Below are 26905 nucleotides of genomic sequence, written 5' to 3'. Positions count from 1 at the left end.
AGCTCCACCTTCTCTCCCTCCCCTTCCCCCTCCCTCAGTTTCTCAGATTAGTTTTATGTCTTGTTTCGCAAATATAAAGTTGGAAAATATAAAGTCCTCAAGGGCAGGAACTGTTTTTCTTTCTCCTAATAATTGTGTTCCTAGTGCTTAGCATAGCAGCTGGCACATGGTAAGTGTGTAATAAAGGTTTCTTGACTTGACGTGGCTCTGGCCTGTCTTTCCATATCATTTCTCTGCCTAGAATATCCTTTACCAAAGAATACCTGGAATTCCCAAACTTTCTAACTGAAATACATAATGATGAATATCTTATCTGGAATACCCAAATTTGCTCTGTTCATAGAGCCCTTTGTGTCTCAGTAATTTTTTGGTGGCACCCCTTAGCCAAAAGAAATACCTAGCAGTTCTATTTATTAAATAGTTTGGTCCAAACTACCTTATAATTATTTATGTCTTAACAACTTAGTGGTGTTGTTCAGTCGTTTCAGTCACATCCAATGCTTCACAACACCATTTGGGATTTTCATGGCAAAGATAATGGAGTGTTTCCTTCTCCACCTCATTTACAGAGAAGGAAACTGAGGCAAACAGAGTTAAGTGACTTGCCCAGGGTCACACAGCTAGGAAACGTCTGAGGTCACATTTGAACTCAGGTCTTCCTGACTCCAGGCCTAATATTCTATCCACTGAGCCACCTAGCTGCCAACAACCTAGTAGCCATTTGAAAAATAGCACACAAATTGAAAGAAAAAAAACAATATTTTCATTTCATTCTTAATCATAATTACTTGAGCATGAAGAATGTGCACTTGTTAGTACACAGTTTCTCAAACCTTGGAATTATATTGGGCACCACCACCTTCATTTCCTGTTCTGCACTGATTTTTAGCAGTCCTTGCTTTTTATCACAGCAACAACAGAAAACCCAGATTTGCAAAACCTATGAGAGAACTTAAACCAGACCATTTCTCACATTCAAGGCCATCCTTCAAAGGGATACAGTGCCATCTAATGTTGTCTCTGATAACTCCCTGGTGCATGGTTCTTGAGGCATGTGACAGATATTGAGTGTCACTCTTCCTCCCAAAGTTTAAATTGTCCCCAGGACACCTCATCATGCCCTTGGAGAGGTATAACCCTGTGCCTTCATTGCCACTGTTGAAGCTGTGAAGGCTTGAGAGCAGAAAGAGACTTACAGATCATCTGGTCTTGCCCCATCATATGTCAGAGGAGGAATCTGCAGTCCAGAGTTTGTAGAGTGGCTTTTTCAAAGTTGCACAGCAAGGCAGTACTCCAGACACAGATACAGGTACCTCATATGAGCGATGAGGTCTTTCTGCTTTGCCACATTTCCTCTACTTCATTGAAGATCTCCCAGATGGAAGTGATCTTTTTCTTTGTATTTCCATAGCATTTTGTTCATACCTCTCATGAAACCTCTTATTTTTTGTTTTTGCTATTTGTGTGTATGTCTTATTTATCCTTTCTAGTAGATTTTATGCTCTGAGATAAGAACTCTATTTGTCACTGCACTTTTAACCATAGCTGGAGCTCAAGAATTATTTGGATGAATGAATATAGGAAATTTCACAAGGCAAATAAATGCATGATTAATTTACAGGTGAATGGGACAGACAAAATACAAGATCAGAGAAGAGAGTGATCACTTTGAGTTAGAATAGTATAAGAAGACTTTATGAAGGAGGAGGGATTCTGCTGATATATTTTTTCTTTCCTGCATATACTTCTGACTTAGTTTTTCCCAAACTTTATTACATGGAATTTGGGGGCATGCATGGATCGTTTAAATTTTTTGCAGTTTTTTTATGTCAAGTTTAAAGTTTCTGAACCAAAATGCATTAATTTAAGATAGATCACATTATCCTCTGATGGGTTGGGCTGAAACGCGAAGAGGTGATGTTTATAAAATATTGTGGCCAACTTTTGTAGTATTGTGTGGGAGAATAGTTTTGGCATGGCTCCTGGCTTTTGTAGCTCTAGTTGATTTTCCTTCCTACTCAACTAAAGACTTTACTGAGGCCATGAATTAGAGAAGTCACCCTGCCTAAGCTGAGAAGTGTCATCCAGACTATAGCTCTCAAAAGATGAAAAGCCTCAAGTGGTGCTGTTATAGGCAGGTAACAGTTACACAGTTTGGTAATAATACTTCTTTAAAAAGCATGTCTATGTTTTATCTGGCGTATACTAATTTAAAATAACGTTAAAACTCAGAAATATACTTATGCTTCTCATTTCTGCCATAGGAAAATGTCTTCTGCATTTCAAAATTTAAATTGTTGAAGTAGTCTAACCTCAAATTTATGATTTGTTTATTTGTTAACAAAGCTGTTGTCAGAGAAAAACTATGAATTCTCTATGCACTCTGTGTTTTATGCACAAGGCTGCCAGGAACAGTTCTTTAAATTTAATACTATAATTTATAATTATAAATGATAACACAACATTATAATTTAAATTTAACATCTCTGCATTTCTGGCTTAGAGAGTGAAATGTCCAAACTGGCATAGTGTTCCCTGATGACTTCCAGCATCTCTCTACCCCAAAACAATTTGAGTTAACACTTAATAGAAGTTTTGAACAAGGAATAGGTCACAAGATATTAAAGCACAATTTTGGGATCAACATTCTAGAATAATATTAACTTAATCTATTAAACCTACTCTACCTACTGAAGTCCTCCCTTGATTAATAGGGCTTCTTCCCTATGATCCATATTCTCATCTTTGGGGCAGCTAGGTGGCGCAGTGGATAGAGCACTGGCCCTGGAGTCAGAAGGACCTGAGTTCCAGTCTGGCCTCAAACACTTGACAGTTACTAGCTATGTGACCCTGGACAAGTCACTTGACCCCGGTTGCCTTGGCTTCCTCCCCATTTTTTTTTATTTACACACACACACATACATTTTTTCTTAATCCTTTCTGAATATAGAGAAGAGGGCATTCCCCTTGGGTAGGTTGTAAGTATATCCCCAAAGGGATGGGAAAATCATTGAACTTACTAGACAAAGTAGTAGTTTTTGTTCCAACTTTGGTTACCACCCATAATTCATTTTTTCAAAGACTTAGGTTGTTTCATTCTTTACCCGCTATGCACTTTCATAAAGGGAAAAGTCTGGAAAAGACCTAAAGAAATATTTATTTCTTAATGTTTTCAGTTGAACTAACAAAGGAAGTTTTTATTAATATGCTTCCACACTATGACTTGAACTAATTTATGAAATAATTTGGGAACACATTTTTTTTTGCCAGATACACTGAAAAAAATGATTAGTTACCTGGACAAAGTTTTATGATGGAACACATTTTAAACTCAGTCTGCTGGTTGTTTACCCCTTTAACATTCAAAAGCCCTTTAAAAAATGACCATAAACTGTATGAATTGCACTGTCATAATAGTTGTTTTATTTTTCTGCTGCCTTAGGTTTTGATGAATTAACATGCTATTGTGGAGAGTCAGTGATTTTTCCTCCAGTTCCCTGTGGTACTAAGCCCCCAGAGTGTAAAAACACATGTACAAGACTCCATGAATGTGATCATCCTGGTGAGTTCCTATACGTTTATTCTAATTTGAACTTTATGAACTATAAATGAATCACATTTTCCCCCATTACTTATATGTATTTATTGCTGTCTTTAATATTCATAGTTTGCACTTTACAATCACCACTTAACACAGTATGGCAGGTTATGTAACCTCTTCCACATTAGACGTATTTAGAAATTGTTGTTTACTTTAGGACTGTACAATTTTATTTGTGGAATATGATGGATTATATTTCTCTGACTGTTAGACCTACTGTCTGAAAAAGAAATTGCCAGTCCTCAAGATGCAGTATTACAAGTTCGTTGGTGCTACTGTAACTTCCCAGTGGACCTTTCTTATACCACCATGGTTTTAAAGGATGCTCTTTAGGCACCTTTAAAATGTTTTTGTTCTCCACTCCTATCACTGCTTAACCCTTTTCAGGTAACTTTATAGTAGCAGTATTTAGTATACCAGTTGTACTGGTGTGGGAGTCAGGAAAACTGTGTGGTGTTCAGACCCTTTCCTAACCTGTTTCCATGCTGCATTTCCAGGCTTCTTATCATCCCCTGTTCAGTAACTTGGTGGAGAGTTGGAAGAGAGGATGTGGGAGTGATACAAGGGGGGAAAAAGTTTAAAACTTATGGAAGTGAATGTTGAAACTAAAAATAAATAAATTAAGAAAAAAACTTTCTCCATGATTGGGGATCAGATTCTATTATTAAGGAAGAACTGGTTGTTGAAAAAGAAATGATGGGAAAAAGTGACTGCTATTTTAGAATTTGTGTTAGGAGGAAGGAAATCTGAGTACTCTTGATTTTAGGAAAGCAAATTTTTAAAAGGTTCAGAAGAACAGGCAGGATCCTGAGGACTAAAATTCTATAGAAAAAAAAATCACACCAGAAGAGATCGAAACTTCTCAAATATAAAATTACAAAGACACAAAGTTGAAGAACGGGCCTTGTGTAAAAAGACTGCTTTTGATGCACTGTGAACTTTGCCTCATGTTTTAAATGGACAAGTAAGGAAAATGGAAGCAAGTGTAGGTAGTGGATGGTAGTGGAGGATTAATGGAGAAGTGTCAGGAATGCTAAAGCTCAGAAACTTAAAGTCACACTAACATCAGTCTGGGTGAGTCCCCAGATTCCCTCGTTGAGCATATCCTCCTACTATCCTTGTTTCTACGTTTCTCCAGATGAGGTAGGGCAGGACCTGGTTTTCTCCACACTCCTTTCCTTTCCCCTGAAACTAAGCTTTTTCTACTTGTGTGATATTTCCTGATTAGGTGATTATCATTTCATGAGAAAATAACTTACACCCTCTGATTTTAAAAGATATAAACAGTGTACAAGATGTAAGATTGACATGTGTGCAATTCTTTTTGTAAACATCTTTCCTTATTTTCTCTTTGTTTTAATACAGTTTTCCATTCCTGTCATAGTGAGGTGAAGTGCCCCCCTTGTACTTACCTCACTCAGAAGTGGTGCATGGGCAAACATGAGGTAAGTTTTGTCCTCCCAGTTGTTAGTAATGATCACTGCCCAGAAACGCCATGCTAAAGCTCAACTGTTTGTTTTCTAGCTCAGCTGCTTAAAATCTGTGCCGTCTTGGGCAAATTCACTGAACTTTTCTGGGCCTCTTTTCTTTATTTTTTTTAAAGTATGCCTTCTGCGGTTCCTTCCAGCTGTACGCCTGTGATCTTATGGTTTATTCATACTCAGTTTATCTTCTGCTAGCTCAGTGTGCCAGCTTCTTTTGGGTCCTCGCTTCATAGTGTGCCTGCTGCCCCTTCCAGCGTGATATTGTCTGCAGATTTGATATACATGCCACCATCTATGATTTTTTCTAAGTCACTAACAAAAATGGTAATGCAACTCACAGCCAAGGACGTACAGGCATCTTTCTGCTGTTTGTGCAGAGCATGAGGGAAAGCTGTCTGTATCACTCCTAGACACTTTAGGTAAAGTGCTGAACTTGGAGTCAGGAAGATCTGAGTTCAGACCCTGCCTCACACACTTATTAATTGTGTGACCTATGGCAAGTCACTTCACATCCCTCAGCCTTGGTTTCCTCAACTCTGAAGTGAGAGTGATAGTGCCTCCCTCACAGGGTTGTTGTGAAGATCAAATAAAATAACATGTAAAGTACTTAGCAGACCTTCAGATGCTATTTATAAATACTTTTCCAAAAGGTAACATTTCCAAAAAGAGTTATGAGGTTATTTTGACATTACCTGTTCTTAATGAAGTCATACTAACTCTTTTTGAATTCACTTGCTTCTTTCCAAACCTAGATTCCCCTCTATAAAGTCTTGTCACAGCATTCTTGGTCTAGAAGAGATAGCACATAAAACATTCTGAAATGTCTGACCCTTATTTAAAACAATGGTAATACTATGACAGAATTTAGAAGGAGGGCAGCAAGGTAGTGCCAGTGGCAGCAGTGGATGGAGCTCCAGGTCTGGAGTCAGGAAAATCTGAGTTCAAGTGTGATCTCAGACACTAGCCGTGTGACCCTGGGCAAGTCACTGAACTCTGTTTGCCTCAGTTTCCTCATCTGAAAAATGTGTTGGAGAAGGAATGGCAAACCACTGTAGTGTGTTTGCCAAGAAGACTTCAAATAGGTTCATGAAGAGTCAGGTACGCCTGAAAAACAACTAAATGACAGATGTTAAGAGGATATGCTTAACTGAGGGAATCTAGGGACTCACCCAGACTGACTTTAGTTTGACTTTAAGTTTCTGAGTTTTAGCAGTCCTGACACTCTTATAGGATACTGCCACACTTCTCCATTAATCCTCCACTACCATCCACTACCTACACTTGCTTCCATTTTCCTTACTTGTCCATTTAAAACATGAGGCAAAGTTCACAGTGCATCAAAAGCAGTCTTTTTACACAAGGCCCTTTCTTCATCTTTGTGTCTTTGTAATTTTATATTTGAGAAGTTTCGATCTCTTCTGGTGTGATTTTTTTTTCTATAGAATTTTAGTCCTCAGGATCCTGCCTGTTCTTCTGAACCTTTTAAAAATTTGCTTTCCTAAAATCAAGAGTACTCAGATTTCTTTCCTCCTAACACAAATTCTAAAATAGCAGTCACTTTTTCCCATCATTTCTTTTTCAACAACCAGTTCTTCCTTAATAATGAGAATCTGATCCCCAATCATGAAGTTTTTTTCTTAATTTATTTATTTTTAGTTCTCAACATTCACTTCCATAAGTTTTAAATTTTCCCCCCCTTCCTCCCCTTTCTCTCTCCCCTCTCCCAAGACAGCATGCAAACTGACATAGGCTCTGCATATACATTCCTATTAAATATGTTTGCATTAGTCATGTTACATAGAAAAACTATAATGAATAGGAGAAACCATGAGAAAGAAAAAACAAAACAAAAAAGAAAATAGTCTGCTTCGCTCTGCATTCAGACTCCACAGTCCTTCCTCTGGATGTGGATGGCATTTTCCATTGTGAGGCCTTTGGAATGTTTTAGGTCCTTGCATTGCTGGGAAGGGCTACGTCTGTCAGAAACAGTCCTCGAACACTGGCCGTTACCGAGTACAGTGTTCTTCTGGCTCTGCTCACTTCACTTAGCATTAGTTCACATAAATCTTTCCAGGTTTTTCTGAAGTCCGCCTTGTAATCATTTCTTGTAGCACAATAGTTTTCCATTATATTCATATACCACAGCTTGTTCAGCCATTCCCCAATTGATGGGCATCCCCTTAATTTTCAGTTCTTGGCCACCACAAAGAGACCGGCTATAAACATTTTTGTATATGTGAGACTTTTTCCCATTTTTATGATCTTTTTGAAATACAACCCTAGAAGTGCTATGTGGGGTCAGAGGGTATTCACATTTTTGTAGCCCTTTGGGCATAGTTCCAAATTGCCCTCCAGAATGGTTGGATGAGCTCACAGCTCCACCAACAATGAATTAAAAGTTCCAACTCTCCCACATCTTCTCCAACATTTATCATCTTCCTGTTTTGTCATGTTAGCCAATCTGACAGGTGTGATGTGGTACCTCAGAGTTGTTTTGATTTGCATCTCTCTAATCAATAGTGATTGAGAGCATTTTTTTCATATAATTATAGATAGCTTTAATTTCTATGGAGAAAGTTTTTAAGGTAAGCTATTCAGTTGCTCTGCTTTTGTCAATAAAGTAAAGTTTATCAATAAAGTCAATAAAGTTTGAGTAGATGTTGAAAGCAGTGGTCTGTAAAAAAAGTTTGTGCACATACATATCTCTCCCCTTCTCCCAATTTCCTTCAAGGTTCAGTTCCAGAAACACCTTTTACATGAAGCCTTTCCTGACCTCTCCCCCAGCAATTAGTACAGTCTTCCTAAATTATCTTATATCTGTTTTATACATAGCTAGATATATCCCTTCCTCTACACACACACACACACACACACACACACACACACACACACACTCACACACACACACACTCACACACTGTCTCTCTCTTTCTCTTTCACTCACTCTCTCACTCTCACACTCACACTCTAGTTAGATTAGTAAGAATCTCAAGGGTAAGGACTGTTTCATTTTTGTCTTTGGATTTATGGAGTCTAAGAGTTTCCAATTCATAGTAAGCACTTAATAAATATTTGTTGATTATCACCTTCCCTCAATCCAGTGAGCCCAGTGCCCTGGCTTCAAATACTTTTATCCCAGGCATTAAGCCTTCATTTGTCCCTACCACCATCAGGCTGCCTTGATGGATCCATATGTGCTGCACTGCCTCCTCTGTTGCTTCTGTGGCCACCACTTCTTCCTTAATAATCTCAACATCTTTTTTATTCCATTCTTTTAAAATATTTTTAAATACATATTTTTCTCTCCCATTACATGTTAAAACAATTTTTAAACATTTTTTAAAAAAGCTTTGAGTCCCCAACAATGCAGTGATCCAAGACAGTTCTGTAGGACTTATGAAGATAGGTGCTGTCCATTTCCAGAGAAATAACTGGTAAAGCCTGAATGCAGATCAAAGATATTTTTTTCTTTATTTTCTTTCTTTTTCTTGGGGTTTTTTTTTTGGTCTGTGTTTTCTTTCACAGAATGATTTACATGGAAATGTGTTTTGAATGACTACGTATAACCTGTGTCAAAATGCATGCCTTCTCATTGGCGAGGAGGGGAGAGAGGGAGAGAATTTGGAACCCGAAATTTGGAGGGAAAATGTTAAAAATGCTTTAACATGTAATTGTGAAAAACTAAAATGAGGACAAAAGTTTTGGTTCCAAATTCTATCCTCCTCCCCCTCCCCATTCCCTGAGATGGTAAGCAGTCAGATATAGGTTATATGGGCAGTTATGTAAAACATTTCCAAATTAGTCATTTTGACCAAGGAGATTTTAATAAGAGAAAAAAATGAAAGAAAGTGAAAAATTGTTCAAACAGTGTCAGTTCTTTTTCTGGAGGCAGAGAATGGGCTTCATCGTTAGTCTTTTGGGATTGTCTGGAATCATTCTGTTGCTGAGAAGAGCTAAGTCATCCACAGTTCTTCATCCTACAGTATTGCTGTTAATTGTGTATAATGTTCTGCTTGTTCTCTTCATTTCACTTTTCATCAGTTCATGTCTTTCCAGGTTTTTCTGAAGTCATCCTGCTTGTCATTTCTTAGAGCACGCTAATATTCCAGTATAGTCATACACCACAGCTTGTTGAACCATTTCCTGATTGGTGAGCATCCCTTTGATTTCCAAATCTTAGCGACCATAGAAAGAGCTCTTATCAATATTTTTGTACAAATAGGTCCCTTTACCTTTTTTTTGCATATTTTTGAGACATAGACCTAGCAGTGGTATTTTTGGGTCAAAGGATGTACACAGTGTGATTGCCCTTTGGCCATAGTTTCAAATTGTTCTCCAGATGGTTGGATCAGTTCACAACTCTACCAGTAGTGCATTAGTGCCCCAATTTTCCCACATCCCCTCCAACATTTCCCTTTTTTGTCATATTACTCAGTCTGATAGGTGTGAGGTGGTGCCTCAGGTCATCTCAACCTCTGACATGGTAGCTTTGGTTGTGCTGCTGTTGCCAGGCTGCTGTTTCCAAGCTCCGGGCTTAGCCTTATAGTGAATTCTGGTGATCAGCGCTTCTCCTCCTATCTCTGCTGATGTTCACATGCTGTCTTTACACCGTACTTCAGCCCCTGTGGTTCCTAGATTCCCTTATATTTTGTATTTGTATCCCCAGCATCTAGCATATGTGCTTGACACATAATAAATTTAATAAACAGTAATATTAATAATAACTCAATAAATGCTTGTTGATTGACTTAAGTATCCTATTTTTCATCTTGTTCCTTTTGCATAAATCTGTCTTTTCGCAGTCATAATCTAGTCACAGTGATGCCTATTGGATCAAATATGCTTGCTTGGCTTAGAATCTCTAATTACTGTAGTTTATATGTGAACATCTGAGGCCATGGATTTTGTTGATGGCGCCTTTCTTAGATTTCACCTTCTATGAATCTATGTTACTTGTCATATATATATATATATATATATATATATGATTCTATAAATTCTGTGAATCATTTAGCATCTCTACTTAACATTTCCATTTTAATTGTTCTCTATATTATCTAGCTTAGTAGATGTTCCAGTTTTCCTCGTCATGCTTTCTCTTCAGTTATTTTTAAAAGTACCTTTGTTCACTTTTGTCAGACTCCAGGCAGATGTTTTTATAAGCCATTGTTAGGTGCATTCCCCTTCTTGAGCCCCTTATTCCTTTATTTTAAACTCTGATCTGGAAATCTAAACCCAGTTTTTAGATACCATCTTATTAAATAGCTGTTCACTTCTGCAAATTGGCTTTTCTTTCCCAAAACTCTTGCCTTCAATTGGTAGCATCAGTGATAAAAATATTTTCTTTGTTTCTAAGGGCTTTGGTTTAGGAAGTTTAGCTTAGTTCAGGGCATTATAATCTTTAGCAACATTTTCTATATTGCATGTCGGGGAATCACTTGCGCTCATATGAATCTCCAGAAGTGGGTAATCCAGCTAGCCAATTCTTAGGCAGTTCTTTCACATCTGGAACACATGCAGACATTTCCACTCTTATTTTCAGGTTGAGAAATAGCTGTCACAGTCCTTCTCCACAGAGAGGGTCACTATCCAGCATTATTTGTCTCATTTCTCCTTTCCTTACTAGATGATCTTTCTCCTGAAAGCACTTGTGTTAATTCATCATTTCTTATATTTCAGGAAGCCACTTCTTGAAGTGGATCTAACTCCCTCTTCTCTGGGAAGACCGTTGTATCTGTTACTTCACTCCAAATGTTCTGGGGTCTTCTCCCTTCCTTTTCTTCCTGCTACATCCTTCTGCCTTCGGTTTCCTGACATAGGTCAGGATTCTTCACTGGCTTTTCAAACCCTTTGTCTTATTGTCTTTTATTGTGAAGTCTTTTTTCTCTTTTTAAAGGAATAACCTTATGAGTGGAGTATTCCTCCAGCCTTTTTACTTTCTGTTCTGGAGAGAAGACTAAGACTTGTATTTTGGACATAGATAGAAGTTATTTTGCTGTAGCAGAAAGGGAAGCACCATGAGCTCTGTGCAAGTTAGGGGTCTGACAAACACTAGTAAATGGTCCACCCCCATAGTGTACATTACTTTGATCAAATTGTCCAGAATTGGCTTCCACTCTCTTCTTTTTCTGGGCTGAATGGATTGATTTATATCAGTGTGCTATACTATATTGAGGGATGGTTTCTAGGCATCACTTAGTTCATTTTTGTGGACAGATAAAATGCTATTTCCTTTCCAGCCACCTCATTTTATAGGTTATGGAAGGATAGGTATGTCAAATAGTAATGTTACAGATAGTCTTGGGCCTGGATACCTGTACTAACTTTGGACACCATTAAGTCTGCCTTACTGAGTATCAGAGCTGTTGGTCTGTCTTGGCACAGAGAAAAGAAGGAAAATATTAACTTGTTTATCTAGGTATTAACATGGATTGAAATGGGAGGTTTGCTTTAGTAATTGCAGTTCTTAAGATCTCATAAAAAATAATTACTTCAGTATTGATGGTTGGTCCACTTTTGAAAGATTATGACTCAAATAACATTGACTTTTCTTTTTAAATTATTTTTCCATTTCAGCATATTTTTTGTGTCCTTTCTAGATACGATACAACATTCCTTGTCATCTAACTGAAATCTCTTGTGGACTTCTCTGCAATCAAATGTTAAAATGTGGAATGCATAAATGTAAAAGGATTTGTCACAAAGGGGAGTGTCTTATAGATGAGGTCTGCAAACAGCCCTGTACAATCGCTAGGACTGACTGTAATCATCCTTGTATGGCTTTGTGCCATCCATCTTCACCTTGCCCTATGAATTCTTGTAAAGCAAAGGTAGGTAAGCCAATTAACAGAAAAACCTTTTTAGCAGTTGTACTACTACTTTGTTACCCTGAAACAGCCATCAGCCATAGTGCTACCCGCTGCCTGTTTGGGAGGTGCTCTCACGACCACTTTAAATTTGCTTCCGTCGGCACGCTCTTCCTCTTTACTCTGTAATTTTTCCAGCTGTTTTCTGTGGAAACTCAGTGTCTTCTATCTCTGTATATCTGAATGAAGATGCCTTCTTTAGACTTGGTGGACATGAACACAAGCATGGAGACAGAAGTGAACATGTCATATGGGGACAGTAAGGACACTGAGCTGAATAAAATGGAAGGGATGCTTTGGAGAGTGTCAAGAGGTAAGGTTAGAAAACCATGGGGAAAAAATTATCCTGATCGTAGGGTCTGTCTCTTTCTCCTTGTATAACCCAGCATTCCCTTAAGTCCAACACGTCCACAAGCAAATTCCTTCATTTCTCCTCTAAACCAGCTTCTTTTAACCACTTGTTCTCCATTGCTATCAATGATACTACCATTTCAGTGTCCCAAACCAAAAATCTACAGTCATCTTTGACTCCTCTTTTTTCTTCTCTTTCAATATTATGGGCCATTCTGCTGTTAGGAAATGATCTAGGATAACTTTGCTCTGTCTGAAACAAAGGGATGATCCGTCTAGTTAAACAGTCTGAAGTTTTTTTCTGAAATGTAAATAAATTTCACTTCAGATTTGGTGAAACGACTCAATTGACTATCTTTAGGACCTTTCAGCATGGGAGGGAAAGGGCAACATTTGTAGGCTGAGGATCTCGGTGTGACATTTATGAGCACTTCTGCCTTCTAGAAGAAAAAGGAAAGGGCTTAATGCTGCCCAGTTTTGATGCCCAGAAGCCTGGAAATATGAGATTAGTAAATAAATGGGAATTAGTGAAGAAAGATTCATTCATATTCCAGGAAGGTCAGAGGTAACTCTATGACTATAGAGTTACAATTTTTTTGCAACATGCCCATTTTTACTATTTTTCCCTAAAGTTCCCAGTTGTAAAAACCTTTAGAAAACTGGGCAGAAGAAAAGCTAAGAAATGACTGGGCCAGGGAGGAGAAGTGCTCAGACAGAGGAACGGGTGGTGGTGGCCCCAGGCCTGAGGGGTGACCCGTGCACTCATCGCTGGTATCAGTGGTCTTTTCTACCAGCACTCGCTGGGCTCTGTTCTTTCTGACTCTGTGATGTTCTCAATTCGCCCTTTCCTTTCCTGCTAACATCATTACCCTAATCTAGGCTGTAATGCTCAGCTCCTTCCCTCCCTGTGACATTCGTAGCTGTCTAACTGCTTGCTGTGTCTCCTCCTGTTTTCATCTGATTACTCCTCTGCCCAAGAACCTCAGTATCAAGTTCCAACCCTTCTTCCTGGCTTTCAGAGTCTTCCCTAATCTATTTATCTACCTTTATCCTGTACTTAAGTGTGAAGTGTTGGAGCAGACCTTAAGTATCATAAAGTCCAATTTCTTCATTTTATAGATGAAGAAACTGAGGCCCAGAGAGGCCAAATTATTTGCCCAAGGATTCCCAGCCAGTTGGTGGCAAGCTTTCAGTTGGAATTCAGCTTTCTTGCTCCCATTGCTTTTTCTGCTATGTCAGACTCCCTCCTTCTATGCTATTTATCCCATCTTCCAAATCTTTCTGTACTGTCAGATACACCACCATCCTTACAGTTAATTCCTGCCTGTATCCTCTGAGTCACCTCTGTCTCCCTGTCACGGTCCCTCATGCCACATAGCTAATCATTGGTTAAATCTTGCCAGTTCTACTTCTGTATTATCTCACATTCAGCCCCTTCTCTCCTTCTGAAGTATTGCCGTTTCCTCCGAAGCTGTGGCTGTTCTCATCCATCTAGCCTCCACACATCTGCCAAATGCCCGAGTGTGAGAATGTCACTCCCTTGTTCCCTCTTGCCTCAAGGATCAAATACAAACTATTTGTTGATATTTCATGTCTTTCACAACTTGGCTACAGCCTAGATTTCCAGATTTATTGCACATTTGTGCCTTCTCACACTGACCCTGTTGTTCTTCATTTATGATATTCCGTAGCCTGTCCTTGTGCCATTGCACAGCCTGTCCCCATTTCCGGAATGTACTCCTCACATGTCTACTTCATATTTGTACATGTTTCCCTCTCAAGCCCACATTCTACTAAAAGAGCAGGCAAGTTTGTAGCTACAAGGGCCACCCATGCTGAAATTAAGTTGCATTTGTATTATTTGTACTTTGAATTTGCTAGTCTCTGTACATTTTGTTTCCCATGATAGATTGTAAGCTCTTTGTGGGCAGAGAGAGTTTCATTTTAGTTTTGGTCTCCCCAGATACCTAGAAGAGTGTGTTGGCACATAGTAGGTGCTTAATGCTTATTGATTGATTTGTTTACATTTACTCATTTTCTCTTACCAATCAGATGTTGGGGATCAGTCTTCTGTGTGTTTTCCGTGGTCCATCCCACAGTGTTGGGAATCACTCGATAAATATTTATTGAGGGAGTCTCATTTACTTATGTGGACTGAACTAATGTTGAAATTTTATACCAAGTGGACTTTCTCAATCCAGTTATTTTTAAAGCAATTTTAAATCTTCTAGGAACTCAAAATCCTTAAAATCATTGTCTCCATGTTGCAAATGAAGAAACTGAAGCTCAAGAATGTGTTAAAAAATGACAGATGTGATGTCCTGAAAAGCTAAGCTGGAGACACTGGGATTGCGTAGTGTTGAGGCTGTGCTGATGTCCCCTGTGGCTGTGTGTGCTGACAACTGATGAATTGTGATATAATTGTAGGTGGAGCTACAGTGTGAATGTGGAAGAAGAAAAGAGACCATGGTTTGCTCTGAGGCGTCTAGTACCTATCAGAGGTTGGTGCTGTCCAGCTTTCCCTTCTCCCCAAATTGTCACAATCTGAATAATACTTCTCAGTTTGCAAAGTGGTTTCTCTCATTTCATTTTTTCATAACACTGAAAAAGTTCATAAGATCCCACTTTACAGATGAGAGTGAAGGGTAGACAGAGAAAATGACTTTAAAATCCCACTGCGCTTTGGCGGTAGAGGTAGCATTGAGACTTCAGCTTTTGGACTTCACTCCCATGGTCACCTCCATTATGAAAACCCCAACTAGCCACGAGTGAAGAGAAGGAGACCTTCATTTTCTCTTAGGCTTTACAAGCCTCCAGGCATGGAAAATAGAGATGATCAAAGTGAAATTCTAGAGCAGAGCTGGAGAGATGAGTGAGACAGGCATGAAGAGTGACGGATAAGGCTTCGAAAGATCTAACAGTAGACACCAACATTTTGGCTGGTGTTCTTTGCACTGAATTATGCTGGAGGTAAAATTAAGCCTCGTCTTGTAGACCTTCATTTATCTTGTAATTAAGTGCCTAGTGTGTGCATCACCCTATGTTAGTGAAGGCTAGAGTATGGGGGATGCAAAGAAGGTTAAGTGAGGGTGGAACTCAGACTGGTCAGGGAAACAAAACTAATAAATACCCTTGAAATAATTAGAGAGTAATCTGAGGCACTTTGTAATCAAATGCTGATAGTAAAAAGTAAGTTCAGAGAATGGAGAGAGATCAGTTGATTCTTAATAGTTCAACAAAAGAGATTCCTATGGTCCATTATGTTTGTGATACAATAATTAAATAATGTTTAGAGAGTTTTTGATACTCACTCATGGCAACCATGAAGATTATTTTCTGTAGGACAAGAAAACCACTTGAGTTCAGGCTGCTTTGGCTCTTGGTTCATTAATTTTGCATAAAGGCAATATAGGTCAATAGCTGCACATCTTTCATTCCATTTTTATGAGAAAGAGGCAACCAAACTCCAGGCAACCTGATAGGGACTTTTTTTTTTTAAAAGCAAGTTTCACAGCTGCTTACTAGAGTCATTGCCCTATTTTCTGTGTTATCTGTATCTATGGGACAGTCCAGTACAGTAATATTTATAGTAATAAAATGGAACCATTTCGGTGATATTAAACATAAGCAGTAGAACTTTAGAGAATTGTATTTTATATTTTAGAATTCCAATTTTAAAAGTGAAAAAATATTGTAGAGTGTGAAGGGTTCACTCCTCAGTCAAAGGTGATTCAAATAGAATACTTTAGTCCATGGTGATACTGGAATAATAGTCAGTAAACATTTGTCGTGCACTTATTTTGTGCCAGACACCATGCTAAGTGCTGGGGATATGAAGAAGATAATATAATAGAGGTTTTACTATATATGGTTTACACCCTGAAATTCCCTCTAAGTTAAATTTTACTCTAGCTCTTGAATATGATTTGTACTGTGATAGATCACAAAGGAGAAAGATTTACTGATAGATTGGGAGTGGAGAAAGGCCAGGACTCAGAAATGTGTTTTTCCTGGGCTGACAGCAGTGGAGATTGAAATCTGATATCTGCCAGAGACAGAATGGATGTCCTAGTTTGTCAGCGTCTAGTATGCTCACTACCTCACAAAGTAATTCAGTTCATTGTTTCACAACTGTATTTGTTAGAAATGTTTGCCATTTCCTGATCCTTCCTCTGCCCTCTGGAGAGTGTCCCATGCCACTTCTGCATGAATCAGGAAGACCTGAGTTCAAATCCTAACTAGTCATGTGATCCTGCACAAGTTGCTTCACCTCTTGGCCTCGATTTCCTCATCTGTAAAATGTGGATAATAATAGCATCTATGTCAGAAGGTTGTTGTGAAGATCCAGTGAGAACACATGTAAAGCACATTGCGAAGCTTAAAGCACTGTACAAGTGTAGTCTGCTGTGTGAAGCCAGTTAACTAGAAGACTTTACTTTTGATTTCCCTCTTCCTAGATCTGGCCTTAATGATTTTATTCATCATATTAGCCTTTCTTTCTAGCTTGGTATCATATGCAGTTTTGAGGAACATATCTTCAAGATCCATCCAAGTTATTGATTTAAAAAAAATAAAAGTTTGAATAGGAAAGAGTAAGAACGGAGCCTGGCAGCATGTCCTCTTGTCCTTCCCGTGGAATAACATTGAATCATTAGTCAGCATTCTTTGTTCGTGGTTATTCAGACATCTGCAAATCTCTCTAAGTGTATAATCATCTCTTCTCTCTTCATTTTGTTCATTGTATCATGGGAAACTATGTTAAATAACTTGTTGAAATCAAGATTCAGTGGAGAGACAACATTCCCCTGATTTACTAAACTATATTTATTCAACACTTCAAGGATCCATTATTTCATCAACATGGATGCTCTTTTAAAAAATGTCTTATTTTTTTTAATGAGCAAAAATCCACCTTCCCTCCTCCCTCCACCCCTTCTCTCAATCCATTTACCGTTGAGAATGAAGAAAAAACAAAAGCCTTGTTACAAACGTGTGTGCCTCATTCTGTGTTCTTGAGTCCTTCACTTCCCCATCAGGAGATGGTGGCCATGTTTCATCAGTAGTCTTCTGGAACTGTGGCTGGTTATCACTGATTGGAGCTCAGCATTGTTTGTCTTTGTGTAATGTATTCTCCTGGCTCTGCTGTCTTCACTCGGTGCCATTTCATGTAGGTCTTCCTCAGGTTTCTCTGAAACTATCCCTGTTATTATTTCTTGCAGCACAATCATATTCCATCACATTCGTATACATAACTTACTCAACCATTTCCCAGTTGATAGGTACTTCACTTCTAGGTCTTTAGTTAAGTCTGGGATCATTTCTTTCCCTGGTTCACAGCCTCTTTATGGGCACCAATGCATTTTGCACATTGCCTGCTCTGTATCAGTCCCTGTTCCCAAATGTCCACAAATCTCCATGTCTCTATGTTGACCTGAACTGGAAATGACTCACTGTCCCCTTTTCTTGAATTTCTGTGTGAGGATTCATACTGGGGCATTTTCTAGATTTGTTTAGAGGAGTTTTAGATGAGGAGTTCCTTGCTGCCCTGCTTCCTGTTACTGCACTATCTTGTCTCCACCAATACCCTTTCCTTAATAGACAATCTTGGTGAATTTCTAAGGCCAGAGAAATTTATTATCTAGTGTATAACTGTATGGTGCTGAAACTCTCTGCACTTAGCTTGATCTACATAACACACTACTTACAGGGCTATAGTTGGAACTTTCCTAGCTTGGCAGAGTTTGTACTCATTTGGCATAGCCCTTGAGAACCCAAGATCACCTGCATACAGCAATAAAGCATAAAGGATTAACTTTAGTGAAGGACAAGTCTTCAATCTTATAAAAATAGGAAATAAAGAAGAAAAAGGAAATAGTTTGGCATGACTTTATTAGTGAAGGTCATGTTAGGCATGTGCACCCAGAAAACTTCCTACCCTAGCCCATTTCATTCTGCACAGTGGCAGAACCAAAATCCCCAGGCTTCTTAGATATTTCATCTCTTGGGTCCCCAGGACTCCATACCAAATTCTGTCCTTGTTTATGATACCTAGACTTTTTTTTCTGGGGATCTTGGGATCTAAAGACTGCAGAGCTAGGGATCATAAAGTTGGAATGACAGGAGTTCTGAGTTTGCCTTTTGGTCAAGTGAGATTTGCCTCTTCCATCATGAGTCTGTTTTTAGGCCTGGTTTGATCTATTTGTTTTCGATTTGCCACCTGGCAGACTTGGCAGCTTTTTGCTGTATTGTTTCACTTAAAAGTGAGATTGGTGTTCAGTGATAAGGGATCGTAAGAGGATGTAAATCATTGAAGAGACGCAGCGTGGCTTAGGGAGCGGAGAGCTGGCCGAGGAAGGCCTGCGTTCAGGTACTGCCTCGGACGCACCAGGGCTGGGTACAACTTCTTGTTAGAAGTTTTCTCTATCAATGTAATCGTGAGTCTGGGCCTAATTAAATAAACTGTTGAAGTGGTTGTGCTTGGAAAACTTTTTCTGAAGTCATTAGATTTGATCAAATACTTTGAGTCCCATTTAATACTTTTTCCATTCTTCTTAGGATCGCTGCTATTTCTATGGCCACTAAAATAACTGACTTACAGCTCGGAGACTCAGTGGAGATCAGCAAGTTGATTACTAAGAAAGAAATTCACCAAACCAGGTAATTTTTTTAAGGGAAATAAAATGTACAGGTAGAGATAGCAATTCTCAAATAATTTTCAAAAACAGAAAATAGCTTTAATTGTCCAATAATTATGAAACAGATACATTAGATGAACGCCCCTAGGTGCTTTTCCTCTTCTTTGGCTTTTCGATCAGATTATTTTCCCTCTATATCACTTTATGGGATTGGTGTCACATTAAGGAAATGAGAATTTTGGTGGATGAAAAAGAATGTAATTTCAAAACATGTGGTACAGTAAATGTGAAGGAATAGTTTTGATGGGATGCTATGATTGGGGACTTTGGGTTACATTTGAGCATTGAACACTTGGGCAAGGGAAGGTAGGAAATAACCAGAGAGAAATTTCTCCTGAGAAATTTTTTCTCAAGCTGACCATACTCCTTCCCTTCCCTCTGACGACCAGACAAATGAATTCCACTCCTTTGACATGCCCTGCTACCTTGACTTATCAAAGGAGGCAGAGTAAACTGGCTTCTCTAGCCTGCTGTTAAGTGAAGGGTCTGGATCCCTGGGTTGCACCATGAAAGGGGAGGCTGTACCTTGCTGGCCCAGGATTTTGCTATGCATAGCATATCGAAGGTGCCACCAGGACATACTTAGTTGTTGGAAGTCAAATTAATCAGTGCCTTAAAAGAATCAGCCCTTAAGAAAAACAATATTACTATTTTTAATAAATCTTCTTTTGCAACAGATTTCTTGAATTCTATTTTTCAAAAATATGCTGTCAGCACACTTCATGGTTGGAATAAAGACTTGAACTTTGTGACTATGCTCCAATGTTTAATAGCTATGTATTAAATTATGTGTGCTTTGCGCTGTTTTTTGATTTCATGCTAAAAGTATGCTGAGAAGCATTTATTCTGTTTTTCTTTTTCATTTACTGATCAAGGCTTCATTGTGATGAAGAATGTTTAGCCCTAGAAAGGAAAAGGTAAGTTCTGTGTCTTATCCACTTAAAGTTAGGTTTTATGGAACTAACTTTTTAAAATCTGTAAAGTGGGGAGAGGGGGCAGACTAGATCATCTTTCCCATTTTAGATCCTATCAACTCTTTAAAGAAAATAGTTATTTGTCAAATCATCAAGTATTTTATTCAGCAACTACTTAGATGTTTAACACTATGCCAGACATCATAGGGGCTACAACAGATACATTGATGAACTGTGTGTATTAGAATAAGCAATAACTAAGGAGACTTTATAAATGTGATGATATACTGTCAATGTAATCCAGCTTCCCACAGCACAGTAATTTCAGACCAGTACTCTTACTGATTCCATCTGAGAGGTTATTGATAAAGATGATAACTGATTTTGCAGCATACTTCTACACCAGGCGTGCACAATATACAGCCTATGGGCTGCATGTTGTGAAGGCCTATTTTACACTATGTCTTGTGATCCACCTTCCCCAGTGTATAATTAAATGTTCCTCAGAGGGTACAGTAATGATAAATAACCATTCTCAAATTATAAGCATATTTTGTGGTGAATTTCACTTGGATTAATCCTTTTTCAAGTAAAAAAAAAAAACCAAACTTAATTTTTAAGTTCAGTAGTAGTGCCATCCAGGAAAACAGCTGACATCACTGGAAGTTATTAGCTTTATATTTTAAAAAGGCTTGGGAAATATTCAGACAAGCAGTAGAGAGAATATATAATCATGAAAACATAAACTTATTGTAATAGTAAAATGAAAATTTACCCTAGGTAAAACATTATAAATTTCAATTAGATTTCCATTTTGAATCTACTTAAATTTACCTTAGTTATTTATTTACCATTGTTTAAGTTTCTCTCAGTCTTAGACATTATTTAATACCCTTCACTGCAAAGGTACCCTTATTAAAGCACTTCATTGGAATTTAATTAAACTCATTGCCTCTCAGTGAAAATAAAGACCTGGTAACCAATTCCAATTTTGTTACTTCCTAAGTTTTCTCTTTTAAGCTAAATAAATAATTCATATTTAGCTTAAACTTTGCTCTGCATTTTTCATCTATATTTGCAAAAAAAGCCAATTAATCCCCATTTAGTATTTGTCCTGTACTGTACTAATTTTGTTTTCCCTTATCTCTGATAAACCAGTTATTTAATTTGCCCCTTTCTTAATTTCAGGAGACTAGCAGAGGCTCTCAATATCAGTGAAAGTTCTGACCCGTTTAATGTACGGTCTGGGTCAAGATACAGCGATAGCCTAAAAGAGGACGCTCGGTAGGTGACTTCTTATGCTTTGGGGCAAGTACTTTGAAGAATGGTAGAACTATTAAATCATTTAGAATTTAGGATGATTTGGGAAGATACTAATAAAAATTCTGTTTAATTTTCTGTCATAAATTCTGTTGTTTTACAAATATTTTTCACTGTCTTAAAATTGTTCAGGAAATTGTGAAGAAATTGGAACTAATTAAGCTTTGTCTCTTGGTCTCAGTTAAGTTGTAAGAGCTAAACTAGAGACTAGAGAACAGAGAGATTCCCAAAACTTGGTTGGGGCGCTTTCAAATGGCAAAGAAAAAGCTGGTGAAGAAACTGTATTTTATGATCTTGTAAAGAGCACTGTAGAGGGATGGTGACCCTGCCTAGTTCAGAAAGGAAGCCTGGAGGTGGTTCACCTAGGTGGGGAAATAGTGAGATTATTCCCTGGCAAGAAAAACCTGGACTGGAATAGAAGCGCCACCAGGATGAGAAGTGAGGGCACTCTTAGAACGATAGGTGTGTTGGGATGTTGCTGTTGGCGTTCTCAGATCATACTGACATATACATATAGATGTTTATAAACTAGTGAATTGTTAGCTGCTTACTTACTTAAATAAGTTAGTATCTGTAATTACAGAGACTTCCTTCAGAAGTTCATTTTGCAACCTGACCATACCTTCTCATTTTTGCCACTCTTGTCTGTGAATCCTCCACAAAGAATATATTCAGTTTGCTGGAGATTTTCTCTACGTCTCTTAATTTTAAGATTGGCATCGGTGAAATACACAGACTCTCCCGCCATTGATCATAGATGTCTTTGGATTTCTTTCAGGCATTTCATTTTGGGTAATGTGCTGCAGCCTGTTAACACCCATGGTACATCTTACCACCCTTTCGGTGATCCATGATTTTTATTCTTCATTAGGTTGTCAAGGAATTTGAAGGATATTTGGTGTTTTAAAAAGATGATTTTGTTTTTTTCTGGAAGAAGCTTGGGGTTATCAGAACTACTCTGCAATTTCCTAAATGCAGTTCAACCTCCTTTTTCACTCTGGGCCCAGTTTTTTCCATCCACATTGTCTATCTGTTAGATATATACTAATGGGTCATTCAGTGGTCTGTCCGTCTAACTGCATAATATAGTTTACACAATAAACATTCTTTATTCACCTGGGGTTTTTTCCCCCTTTTTGGATTATTAGGCTGAACTCTACAGTGATTTTAGATCTAATTTAGGCGTCTCTAGAATTATAGGGCTTGTGCGATCAGCAGGATGTCAGGAGGACCTCACTATCTATAGAGAAACTTTTTTGATTTTCATTTATTTTTAATAAATCATTTTTTTATTTCTTTAAATATTTCCCAATTATATATAAAAATTTTTTAGCAATCACTTTTTAAAATTTTGGCTTCCAAATTTTCTCCCTTTCTTGATGCTTGTTCCCCTCTTTGAGAAGGCAGGCATTTTTATTTCAGTCATACATGTGAGGTCATACAAACTCTATTTCCATGTTAGCCATGTTGCAAAAGTAAACACAAACTAAATAGAACAATAAAAATAAAATAAAAAACAAGTATCTTCAGTCTGCATCTAGAGTTCCTTAGTTCTCTCTCTGGAGGCAGATAGCATCATCATGGGTCCTGTGGATCATTGTCTTGATCAGTATAGATAAGTCTTTCACAGTTGAGTATCCTTACAATATTGTTGTTACTGTGTACAGTGTTCTCCTGGTTTTTCTCATTTCACTTTGCCTGAGTTCATATAAATCTTCCCAGGTTTTTCTGAAACAGTCATCGTATTTCTTATACTACTGTAGTATTCCATCACAGTCTCACGTACCACAACTTGCTCAGCCGTTCCTTAGTTGATGAGCATCCCCTCAATTTCGAGTTTTTTGCCACCACACAAAGAGCTACTTTAAATGTTTTTGTACAAATAGATCATTTTCTCTTTTCTTTGATCTTTTTGGGGTACAATCCTAATAGTGGTATTGCTGAGTAAAGGGTATGCACAGTTTTATAGGCCTCTGGGCATAGTTCCAGATTGTTCTCCAGAATGGTTGGACCAGTTTACAACTCTACCAGCAGTACTTCAGTGTCCCACTTTTTCTATCTCCCCTCCAGCATTTGTCATTTTCCTCTTCTGTCATGATAATCAGTCTCATAGGTCTGAGGTATCTTAGAGTTGTTTTAATTTTCCTTTCTCTAATCAGTAGTAATTTAGAGCATTTTGTCATGTGACTATAGATAGTTTGCTTTCTTCTTCTGAAAACTGCTTGTTTATATTCTTTGACCATTTATCTACTAGGGAATGGCTCTTTTAAAAATTTGACTCAGTTCTTTACTCAGTGTACATTTGAGAAATGAAGCCTTTATCAGAGAAACTTGCTGAAAAGTTTTTGATATTATTTCATTGTCTGTGGTACCTTTCACCAAAATGTAATTTCCTTGATTACGCTTTTAGGTTGATTTTTGTTTTTGCTTTGTTAAAGACATGGTTGTCACCCCTGCCTTTTTTAGTTTTTTTTAGTTCAGCTGAAAAATATGAGTGCTCCAGCCCCTTAGTTTGATTGTGTGTTTGTCTTTGTGTTTCACGTATCTCTCTTGTAAACAACGTAGTCTGGATTCTGGTTTTTAATCCATTCTGCTGTCCAATCCCCTTTTGTGGATGAGTTCATACCATTCACCCTGTATAGTTATGACTGTTAACTGTGTTTCTCTCCATTCCATTTTCTTCTGTTTCTTCTCCTGTCTCTCTTTTTATCCTGTCCCTCCTCAAAAGTCTGTTTTGCTTCTAGCCACTGCCTTTGTTAATCTTTCCTTCTTTTTGTCATTTCCCCCCTCCCCCTTTCTGTTCTCTACTTCTCTTCCTCTCATATTTCTGTACACAACTGAGTCTGTTTATATACTCTTCTGTCTTTGAACCCAGTTCCATTGAGAGCGAGCTTCAAGAGTTGCCCACAGCCACCATTTTCCCCTCCACTGTAAAAGCTCTTCCTTGTTAGCTCTTTTATTTGAGAAAATTTTTCCCATTCTTTCTCTCTTTCCCCCCTTTTCCTAGTACAGCCCTCTTTCTCACCCCTTCGTTGTTTTTGGAGATCATTGCAACGTAATCGACTTTGATACCCACTGTCTATGTAGACTCCTTTTAACTGCCCTAATAATGATGAAGGCCTTGGGGATTACATGTGTCATCTTCCCATACAGGAAGGAATGTAAAAGTTCAACATTATTGTAACACTTACAATTATTCTTTCATTTATACCTTTTTATACTTCTCTTGAGACTTGTGTTTGAATGTCAGATTTGGTCTTTTCATCAGGAATGCTGGAAAGTCCTCTACTTCATTAAATATCTGTTTTACCCTCTGAAGGACTATGCTCAGTTTTGCTGGGTAGGTTATTCTTGGTTGTAATACTAGCTCCTTTGCTTCTAGAACATCACATTCCAAGCCCTCTGCTCCTTTAAGGTGTAAGCTTAACTCACCAACATGAACTTTTGTGTGCTTTTGACTGTGGCTCCACCATATTTCAGTTGTTTCTTTCTGCCTACTTGAAGTCATTTTCTTTTTAACCTGGGAGCTCAGGGATTTGGCTCTAATATCCCTGGGAGTTTTCATTTTACTGTATCATTAAGGGGATGATCATTGTATTCTTTCAGTTTCTATTTTACCCTCTGGACCTAAGATATCAGGGCAGTTTTCCTTGATAATTTCTTGAAATATACTGTTTAAGTTCTTTGATCATGGCTTTCAGATAGTCCAGTAATTTTTAAATTATTTCTCCTTGAGCTGTTTTCCAGGTCAGTAGTTTTTCCAGTGAGATATTTCACATTTTCTTGTATTTCTCATTCTTTTGACTTTGTTTTGTTGTTTCTTGATGTTTCAGAGTCATTAACTGCCACTTGCTCAATTTTGATTTTTGAGGAATTATTATCTTTGGTGAGCTTTTGTACCTCTTCTTCCATTTGACCAATTCTGTTTTTTAAGTTCTTTTTTTTCAGTGAATTGTTGTGCCTCTTTTACCATTAGATGAATTCTCTTTCTTAAGGTGTTCTTTTCTTCAGCACTCTTTTGTGCCTCTTTTACAAAGCTGTTAATTTTCTTTTTATAATTTTCTTGCATCACTCTCATTTCTTTTCCCAATTTTTCCTCTATCACTTTTATCTTTCTTCAATTCTTCCAGGAATTCTTATTGGTGCAATCAAGCAGTTTTCTTTGAGGCTTTATTTGTAACTGTTTTCACATAATTCTCCTTTTCTGAGTTTATGTCTTGTTCTTCCCTGCTGCTGTAGTAGCTTTTTTTTTGTTTGCTCATTTTTCCAGTCTGTTTCCTAACTTTGAACTTATGTTCAAGTTGGGTCCAGCTTACTTAGGGGTGGGGAGGCACTGTCCCAAGCTTCTGTCTTTTTTGTGCTAATGATTTCAGAGGCAGTTGTTTTTGTTGCTTCCAAAGTGGTGTGATCTGGGGAGAGGTATGATCCCTGACCTCCTGGTCTGCTCTCTGGTCTTTACTCAGGAAGGGACCCTGGCTTCCTGCAGCCACAAGTGCTAGTGCTGCAACCAGGTCCCCTGCTCTCTTGTGACTGACCCTCTCTGCCCTGCAACTGCTACCCAGAACTACGTATAGGCAGTAGAGTTGCCAGTGAGTGACAGCTGTACCCAGTGCTAGCAAAGAGTCCACTGTAATCTCTTTCTGACCGAGCTCCTGAAGATGCTGCTGCTCTATCAGCTGTTGTGGTGATAGCACGTATGGGCTCCAGATAGGCTCTCACTCTGGTGTTAAAAACTTCTGCTGACCTAAGTTTTCTTACACTTGCTCCAAAATTTTATTTGAGGTATTATTTTAAAGTTGTTTGGAAGATAATGTTGAGAGTTCAGCTGAGTTGCCTGTAATCCACCATCTTGGGTCTGCCCCCCTGCCTTCTGTTTTTTCTAAAAATCATGTCACCAGGGAGCTATTGACTCAGGATAACAGTAAGGGCTGAGAAAAGGCCATGGGAGAGATAGTTCTTTCCTCAAATTCCTCCCTACATAGCTGTCTACACTTCAGTGGGCCTTTGTTCCCTCCTTGCCCTTCCTTTTTTCTGCCTTGCATTCTGCCCTTCTCCTATCTCCAGCAGTTCTCAGGTATCTGACAGCTTTTCTCCTTTAGTTTTCCTTCCTTTTGTCCTTTTCATATTTGTTGGCCAGGGGTGGGAAGGTTATATTAAATAAAATCAATTTTGCTAGAAAAAGTTCATGGATAAGATAATTAAAATAATTTTTAATTACAGGAAAGACTTAAAATTTGTCAGTGACGTTGAGAAGGAAATGAAAGCCCTTGTGGAAGCTGTAAATAAGGTTGGTAGCAAAGATCTGAACCAATGCCAAAAACTCAACTTATAACGCAAGAAATCAGTCTCATCTGCATTGGAGTTGGTGGAACAGTTTTGTAAAAAAGAAGTGGAAATAGGGAAAGATACGTTTGTAGACAGCACAGAACGGTGACATTCAATCAGCAAACATTCATTAAGTGTCTGCTGTGTGTCGAGCGCTGTGCTGAGCCCTGGGGATACAAGTACAGAGAATGAAGCAAGTCCTGCTCTCCAGCTGAAGTGTGAGCTGAAAGCTGCAGTTAAAAATGTATAATAGAGGACCTATGCATCAAAAGGCAAAACACAGTTTTGTACATGTAGTTTTTAGCTCCTGATGTTAAAATCAGTTATGTAATCTAGATTTCTTAGCGAA

General features: G+C 38.2%; 1 protein-coding gene across 2 annotated transcripts in view; it reads left to right on the top strand.

The window, feature by feature from the left end:
- The window catches only part of NFX1 (nuclear transcription factor, X-box binding 1), an 81012-nt gene that overhangs the window by 46014 nt on the left and 8093 nt on the right, over positions 1 to 26905 (top strand). For both annotated transcript variants that reach the window (XM_072597016.1, XM_072597017.1), the window contains exons 14-21: positions 3443 to 3562; positions 4967 to 5046; positions 11685 to 11915; positions 14730 to 14803; positions 18858 to 18959; positions 19873 to 19914; positions 21100 to 21195; positions 26452 to 26518. In XM_072597016.1, coding sequence (XP_072453117.1) covers positions 3443 to 3562; positions 4967 to 5046; positions 11685 to 11915; positions 14730 to 14803; positions 18858 to 18959; positions 19873 to 19914; positions 21100 to 21195; positions 26452 to 26518 — 812 coding nt within the window. The remainder of the gene's footprint in view (positions 1 to 3442; positions 3563 to 4966; positions 5047 to 11684; positions 11916 to 14729; positions 14804 to 18857; positions 18960 to 19872; positions 19915 to 21099; positions 21196 to 26451; positions 26519 to 26905) is intronic.

The sequence above is a fragment of the Notamacropus eugenii genome, chromosome 3 (genome assembly GCF_028372415.1).
Source record: "Notamacropus eugenii isolate mMacEug1 chromosome 3, mMacEug1.pri_v2, whole genome shotgun sequence".
Classification (NCBI taxonomy): domain Eukaryota; kingdom Metazoa; phylum Chordata; class Mammalia; order Diprotodontia; family Macropodidae; genus Notamacropus; species Notamacropus eugenii.
This window is presented reverse-complemented; position numbering and strand designations above follow the sequence as displayed.